The sequence below is a fragment of the Propithecus coquereli genome, unplaced genomic scaffold, assembly GCF_000956105.1.
Source record: "Propithecus coquereli isolate 6110/MARCELLA unplaced genomic scaffold, Pcoq_1.0 Scaffold103, whole genome shotgun sequence".
NCBI lineage: Eukaryota > Metazoa > Chordata > Mammalia > Primates > Indriidae > Propithecus > Propithecus coquereli.
This window is the reverse complement of record NW_012134192.1, coordinates 2920024-2928052: the sequence shown is the minus strand read 5'-3', so window position 1 is coordinate 2928052 and position 8029 is coordinate 2920024. Positions and strand designations below refer to the sequence as shown.

Genomic DNA, 8029 nt, shown 5'->3' with positions numbered 1-8029 from the left:
TTTGTGCAAACAACACCTTATTTATTCACAGTGTAACGCTGTCTGCTTCCTTTCATAACACTTGAAAAAGATCAAAATAGGATAATTGTACAGGTACAAAAGATGACTCAAATACTTGGGCAGCATTTCCCTCTTAACCCTTACACACGTGTAAAAAAAGTGTTAAAGTTGATGAATGGCATAAATTCAAAAGGAAAATTTTTTTCTACTGGAAAGGAGGATCCAGCTCGCACAAACGATGGTTCGGCTGAAGGCAAGGCGTTTCTGGTGTTCCTCTACCCTTTTGGGCGGATCGTTAACTTTCCCAAGCTACAACTGAGTTGCTCTTTCCAGGCTTTTCGAAGCATCTTTAAGTTTCCCCACCAAGTCCTAAAAGGCGTATACAATGCCACGTATAAAACGCAGAAAGAAGAATCCAAATTCAAGAAAGATGCAAGAAAAAAGTCAGGAGACACTCTCCAAACAAGTTTAAAATTCAGTAGGATTTCAACCTTTGACAAACCACTTTCGGTTAAAAGAAGCGGTTCCTCTAAGATAGCTCATCTTCCAATAGGCTATTTGCCTTCCGATGGAAACATGAGTTCTAACAGAATCCTCTTAACGGACAAGGTATAACTACAGCTTCTTAAGTTATCTAACAAAGGTTATGCTGTATACACATTTTCTAAAAGTTTAAAGTTTGATTAATGGTACATTCAAACAACTCTGTAGGAGATGCCTTTGAAAAATTCAGCTTCATCTAAATTTCCAGTAATGATACTCATTTTTTCAAGTGGTAAGAAATAAATTCGTTTTTATATCCATTAATCAATGTAGTTTTGAATTTCCCTAATCTGACATTGGCAATATAAAGTTTTAGAATTTTATGTATACTTCTCCCTTTATAAAAAGCCATTTAAAACTGCTGTTTAAAAATCCAATTTTGAAAATTTAATTCAATTTCTAAAAGCAAAGACATTTTCAAAGCCATACTCTTAATTTTGCTTTATCTTATTGGATCAAACTCATCATGAATAGAAGAAATTTACACTAAACACTACACTTCAAAAGCTTATTTTAATCTGAGGAGCAGCAAATATAGACCAATTTTCTATCAGTAACATCTTAATTTCAAAAGTGAAGCCTATGCTAAAATATTACTTGTTGAAGCCCCCTTCCCATTAAATCCTTAACCAACCTTGATTATCTGCTGACAGATGATTATTTTGTCTTTTGAACTTTCCAAGAGCAAAATTCTCAATTAAACATTTATAAAAAGATAGGCATATTTCCAGATCCTGATACTGTACCTGTAATTGTTCCATGTTGCAACTAAAACTAATCTCTGGGTAGGTTCGGGAATCATCATTCTAGGGAAGAAAAAATTGCTGTTTATTTAAATCAAGGAAATGTCAAATTTCATTACACATTTGATTTTTAGACAGAGCTTTATCTATAAATACCTCTACATTTAAGGTCACCAAATATGCAGGTCTGTACATCTTATGAAGTTGATTGGTCTAAAACAACACAACACATACATATATCAGCTTTTAATTCCATTTATTTTTAAAGTTCCCTAAATCCCCCTTGAGAAGTTTGTTAAACTTTACCTTTATCTGATATTCCAACCGCCAGGAAACATCAGTTATATGAGGGAGAGATCTGCCTATACTGAAAGACACAATGTTAATTTCGTATATAATAGCTACAAAAAAACTTTCAGTATTTATGTTTACTAAGAATGATGTCTACTTTCCACCTTCACCCCATTTTAATCCATTCTGAATTTAAAACATTGTTAAACTTATTTTCAAGTTCTGAATAGTAAAAGCATTAAAAAATTATCTCAATAAACTTCATCTTTAAAAACATTAGCTTAACTTCAATTGTTTGACTTGCCCTTTGGCCCCTTTTCTGTGGGTTAAGATCCCTGGCTTTTTTGCCCTGTTTTGTTTCATACCAGCACTTTCCATTCATACCTGCAAGTGCAAAGTGCCTCAGCTTGACACCTTATACAGTACCTACCTTCCCAGTAGGCTTTCTAGGGAATTCTTATTATTCTGGGGAGGAAAAAGAAAGAAAGAAAGAAAAAAATCTTTGCAAACAGAGAAGAAAAATAGTAATTGTTAATTTAAAATTTTAAAGTAAGTAACCTGATATTCCGTGCAAAACAGTTCTATTCGCTCTCTGTCAAATTTACAGTCTTCTAGATAGGTGCTATAGACAAAAAAAAAAAAAAAAAAAAAAAAGCCAAAGTTTAGTTTCCATTTTTAAAACTGAAATTGAAATCATAAAGGTAGTATTTGAAAGTAAATGGGTATTTAAATAAATCCCGTACCTTAAAGTTGATTTGTCAGCTCGGTGCTTTCCTGCCTCCAGTATGTAAGTTGCAGCTGCTGTGTGACAATGTTTTAAAACCACTGGGTCGATATGTTTCAAGTCTGGGTGATCTAAAATAAATTAATTACCAATGCTACCTGTGATAATAAATTCTTTATAATCATGTTTCTAAAAAGGATATTTTAATTTGGGTAAAAAAAATCCTACAAACAAGATAACAAAAATAATTCAAATATAAGCACTGTCAATTATAAGTAAATGACATGAGCTACAAGGTCAATTGCAAAACAATAAAAAGAACACATCAATAATTCTGTTATCTGGTTTCAATTAACTTCTTTTATCTTGCCTTCTTATTTTTACTATTTTTTTAAAAACATTATAGCCCCAAAGAAAAAAACAGTACAAGGGTCATTCTAATACTGGGTGGAATAAATTCAAAGGAAAAAACAAGAAGATAAATATTTTACATGGTATAAATTTTGGAATGAATAAACTTTCACTCTAAAAAATCATGAATTTAGAGTAACTGGCTCCGTGGACATTAATACATCAAGGGGATGGAAAGGAGGACATTAATTCAGAATATAAAATATAAATCCCACACTTATATCAGTATTTTCAGGTTTTGACAGCCATCCTTTTTTTTTTTTTGAGATTAACCCAGGTGGTGGTTACTGTTTTCATTTGAAGAACTTCCACTTTCATACTTTTTGTACAAGTGTTTAGTTCATGAAACTACAAAAAAACACAAAAATTTGAATTGTTGGGTTATTTATATTTAAGAAAATTATCTAAAAACGACCTCTTTTAAAATATGCTTCAATCCATACTGACACTACACTCCGCAATCACTGACCCGACCGCTTAAAAGAGACTCGCCTCCTGGTGACTGGTGCGGAACAAAGTATTGTGCATCATATTTTAAGGTTCTAGGAGTAGAACCTGTGTAAAGCATATAGAACTAGAGTGTTGGGGTGATCATAGGAACTTGAGGTATTCTGTAAGTTGAAAAATGTCAACACTATTTGACCTAGTAATTACTTCGGAAACAGATCCTTTTAAACCTTTGCCAGCCTAGCCCTGGAAGTTTGAATTGCAGGGAGCTCCCCAGATGAAGTCCAAGTGTCAAAACAGCCGCAGCCTCAGACAAGCCTAAAAACCTTAGCTGTTTAGGCCACAAACAAGACTTGAACACGGGCTTTACAAAGGAACAAAGAGGCTGGGAGAGAAAGCAGGCCAGGAACGTGTGGCTGGCTATGTGCAGGTGCCAAGTGGGGACAGAACAATGCTCGGGGTCTGCTCTGGGTCCTGGCAGAGCCACGTCCCCACACTCCGTCCGGAGCGAAGGGCAAAGCCCGGAGACTTCCTCTTCCCGGGACTTTCGCCCTCTGGCTCCGTCTGGCTCCTCTTCTCCGAGCGCCCCTCCACCCCGGCCGATGCGGCTCACAGCCGAGCGGCTTACCTAACACGGCCTCGTCCGCCTGGGCGTCCAGCAGGCTCTGGAAAGCCGCCCGGAGGAGAAGCGTGAAGGCGTTGGAGTCGAAGGAGCCGGGATCGGCCAGCATCTGGAAGCCTTTCTGCACATACTCCGAGAGCTCCATTGTGAGCGCGCCGTGACCTTCGACACGCGCACCACGTGACACGCGCCGCGCGCTCAGCTGATGCGGCCGCGCGCGCACTCGGCTCCGGACGGCCGGGCGGGCTGCGCGGCCTCCCCGCTCGGGGCCTCTCGGCCGGCCTCCCCGCCGGCCCCGCGCCCGGCCCCGCGTCCCCCGCCGCCGCCCCCGTCCAGCCGGTCCTTCCTCCGCGCAGGCCGCGGGAGCGCCGAGCCTGGGCCAGAGGGGCGGCCCCGGGCGCTTTGTGGACAAGCGGGGCGCTTTCTCCTGCCCTCGCCGCTCACCGCGGGCAGACACCAGCTCGGGTCCCGGCAAGACCCCTGGGGAGGTGGTGCCGGGTGGGGGTAGCCCGGCCCCCACCTCCCGGCAAACTGCGCCCTCCCCGCTCCTCGCTCAGCGCGAAATCCTGCGGGAAGCTCCGATCTAAGGCAACTGGTTTTTGTTTGTTTTTGTGTTTTGTTTTTTTTTAACTCACCAGCTTAACCTCACAGCACTGCCCTTTTATGAATGAGACTGTAGGACATCTAATTATATAATTTTTGCCTATTTTTACTTTTTCTTTGTCATTTCTGGAATTCGGCAATAGATTCCTTCCTGCGTGGGAGGTGTGTTTATGTGCATATATACATATGGCGCGTGTGTGCACATACTGTACTTCAACAATTGGGGAATTAATAAATTATTCATGAACATATTTGACAGGATTATTGACAGTTTTACCGCCGCTGCAAATAAATACCTTTCAAAAGTAAACTGCGAAACAAATTTTGTGCTACTGTACTCACTACATCTATGAGTCCAGTTTGGGTTACTCAATAGGATCTTAATAAATATATTTATCTTAGACATTTACCTTAGTAAGAAATGGCAAGATTTTTATTAGAGGTTAATTACTGTTTTAGATGCCCATAACTTTAAAGATTCAAATACTGTATAAAGTTTAACTTCATCTCTCTTTCTACGAAGTTGGTTTAGAAAACAAGAGTGATTCTTTAAAAAAAAAACAAAAACAAAAAACCGTGAAGCAAAGTAAACTAGGCATTTTTGATGAAAAGAATTTGAAAAGTAAAAAATGCATAGTTCTTCAAGGGTGGAGGGAAGGAATACGGAGCAAGAAAGGTGTTTTAGTCTTCAGGAGCGATTATTTGCAAAGTTAGACTCAACGGGAAACATTCTTTTCTTTGCCATAATTTAGGTGCCTATTAAAAAAACGTTAATGAATATGGTCAACATTTAACCTTGTATCAATATGTAAAGACTATCTCATTTCACAACAGGATGAGAATGGACTAATTTAGCATCAGTAACAGGTTGAGTAATTCTACTCAGTACTCCTTTGAAAGCTTTGAAAGGCACGTGCACTGCCTCTTCACACAGTGAGAATACAGTAGCAGTGAAGGATTTAAAAGTCTCCCTTAGGGTCTTTATGAAACAAACACCTATTCATCATGTTCATCTTTTCTTTCCATCTCTCGTTTTCCTGCTAATTTGTTTCTCATCAGTAGTAAAATATCAGTTGAAAAATTTTAAAATATCTGATTTACATAGGGGATATTTTACAGGGCAGAGTTGTATAAATGTTCAACAATATTAACAACACCCAAACCCATTATGTCTATTACACATGTTTTATGACCTAGCATAACATAGATTAAGCCTCTAATAGAATTTGAGTTGATAACTCTAATTATATTCAATTTAGTGTCAAAAAAATACTGCATGAACATAGGTTTTAAAGTGTTATTTTAAAAGAGGAAAGTAAACACAAGTGGTTGTGAGTTTGTGGGCATAAAATTTAGGAAATTCACAAAGATTGTTTCCATAATAGCTGTCATATTACTCTCTTGCCCACATGTAAGTACTTTCTCTTATGGAATGTTTGTTCTCCTCTGCCTAAATACAGTCATGTGTTAGGCCCAAGTGATGGGTACATTTTCAGCTCACACAAAAATTTTAATCATAATGTTTTCTGATGCTATAAAAATGGAATTTTCCTGCTCAGGTACATTTATTTCAACTCCCTTTGAAGGAGATACAGGATTGAGTATTTGTTTAAATAGAGAACATATGTCTTTGACAAGTCATTGAAATACATAGAGGGATGATGATGATTAAAAGGCGTGATTACCCAGACATAGACTCTCTTGGTTGCAGCTATAAAATCAATGCATTTTATATTAGAAAAACTATGTATGAATATATCCTGAAAGTGTGAAATACTATTTAAAATTTTGCCTTAATCACTGAAAACAGCATTGGAACTTTCACAAAACCTTAAAAAAATTCTGCAGTTTCAAAGCCAATAGAATAAATTTGGCTTCAAAGAACCTTTTAAAATAACAATTATATGCAACTCAAAATAACCAAATAGATATGCAAATAGATTTATATATCTATGTTAATATATCTTGCCTTCTAAACTGCAAAGGTAGTTTAGAAGGTAGGCAATGCTGATAAATTTTTCTTTTTGAGAATCTAGAAATTATTTGAGGAACTAGTAAAAGTCATTTTAAACAATGTTTTAGAGTTTCAGAATACATTGTATCCTTTGAACTGGTTAATTTTTTTTAGAAACCAATTTAATATTGACCTCTGTAATGTGATTGTAGTTAAAATGGCCAGGATCTATGTGGCCAGCTTTTCCCACAGGCCTCATTGTTACATTTGTTAGTTTTATGAATTAAAATGCTATCTTTTTTAGATTGTATAAGTACTTCTGTGCTAGGAACTCTGAAGGAAGGTATTCCTTTAGATTGAAGAGTTTGTGGAACATCCATGGGAAGGGATGTTTAAATGCCAATGAAACATCCAGAAGTTTTAACTGGCTTGTATATTATGTGTTCTAGTGCAAATCTATTTTATCCCTGCCCATGAAATACTTGCTCATTTTCTAGAGAAGAAAGTTAAAAACACTTAAAAACTACCCATATATGAGAAACCATCCTTTCTCTGTCTGCTAATACTGATTTTGTGATGATTATCTTCAAACCTTAAGATATTACTGAAAATAGAATGGACAGTTGGGAAGAGTATTTAACTGAGTTATATGACATTTGAGAGTATAGTTCAAAAACCATTTCAGCGAAGTTTATAACACCTATCTACATCCTTTTATTTTGTTAAATATCTTAACTTGGTAAATCATAGATTGGGACTTGGAATTTGGTCAAGTTTTTGCACATTCATGATCACGGATTTCAGTGGTTTCAAATTGCATCTTTATATCACCTACATTGTCAAACACCAAATTGAGTATTCAGAGGGGACAGCAAAGCTTTTATTTTCAATAATAATTAATATAGGCAAATATATTTTTTCTCACATACCATAGCCTTATTTGTGTATGTGGATTTTAAAATAAAACTCAAATTAATTTGAGTGGAGTCAGTGCCTTTATATATAAAGAAAATTGAAATACTAATTAAATTTAAAAAACTGGAACCACAGGAATGAAAATCAATGATACAATGTTCTCTAAAACACTTAGAAAATTCTTATGGTTTTGCACAAGTGTTTTGGATTTTTCTCTAAAACTTTACTGAAAACATTTAGATTAGTAAATAGCATAATTTATATTTAACATCATTTAGTACCATTTTAAAAATTTCATTTATGATATAGTTGTATCAGGAAAATATACAACTTTAAAATATAACAAGAAAAATTAAATATCTTAAATCTAAGTTTTAAAAGGTCAAATTATCATGTTACTAAAAAATTGAGTTTCTTATAAAGATAAATCTCAAAACATTTCCTGAAGTTTGAACACTATAAACAGAAAATTCTATAGTCAAGATTTTGGCAAAGAAAATAATCTTGAATTTCTGAAATGAAATTTGGGAGCTATCCCATCAATGGTCCCATGCCATGATTTTCTTAGCCACTTGAGTCAGAGTAAGATAACTCTGCAAAATTAGAGGAACATATCTAAGAATCAAATTATAATTTTTAATATCAAATTTTTATATCTCACCAGTCTATAGACTTTACAAGATTTTGTGCATATTAGAAAAATCATGTCTTCTATTTAGGACTTCATTGTAACACATTGAAACTTCCTTTAGGAAATTTGATCCCTTATTTTTAAG

At 35.9% G+C, this 8029-nt stretch overlaps 1 protein-coding gene across 1 annotated transcript; it reads right to left on the bottom strand.

Moving 5' to 3' along the window:
- Nucleotides 1–4006, bottom strand: COMMD3 (COMM domain containing 3). Its single transcript, XM_012644335.1, has 8 exons — nucleotides 3788–4006; nucleotides 2321–2432; nucleotides 2136–2199; nucleotides 2008–2042; nucleotides 1593–1653; nucleotides 1443–1499; nucleotides 1290–1349; nucleotides 1–369 (listed from the first exon to the last, which is right to left on the bottom strand). Exons 1-8 carry the CDS (start codon nucleotides 3924–3926, stop codon nucleotides 310–312), a joined length of 588 nt encoding a protein of 195 aa, XP_012499789.1. The 5' UTR covers nucleotides 3927–4006; the 3' UTR covers nucleotides 1–309.
- Between the last annotated feature and the right edge of the window lie 4023 nt (nucleotides 4007–8029).

Bases quoted from the DNA above. Each gene is read 5' to 3' on its own strand.
- COMMD3 (XM_012644335.1), bottom strand. From the start codon at position 3,926: ATGGAGCTCTCGGAGTATGTGCAGAAAGGCTTCCAGATGCTGGCCGAT. The intron at 1,500-1,592 runs GTAAAGTTTAAC...GTGTTGTTTTAG, and splicing joins GGTTGGAATATCAGATAAAG to ACCAATCAACTTCATAAGAT. The intron at 1,350-1,442 runs GTATTTATAGAT...TTTCTTCCCTAG, and splicing joins TGGTGACCTTAAATGTAGAG to AATGATGATTCCCGAACCTA.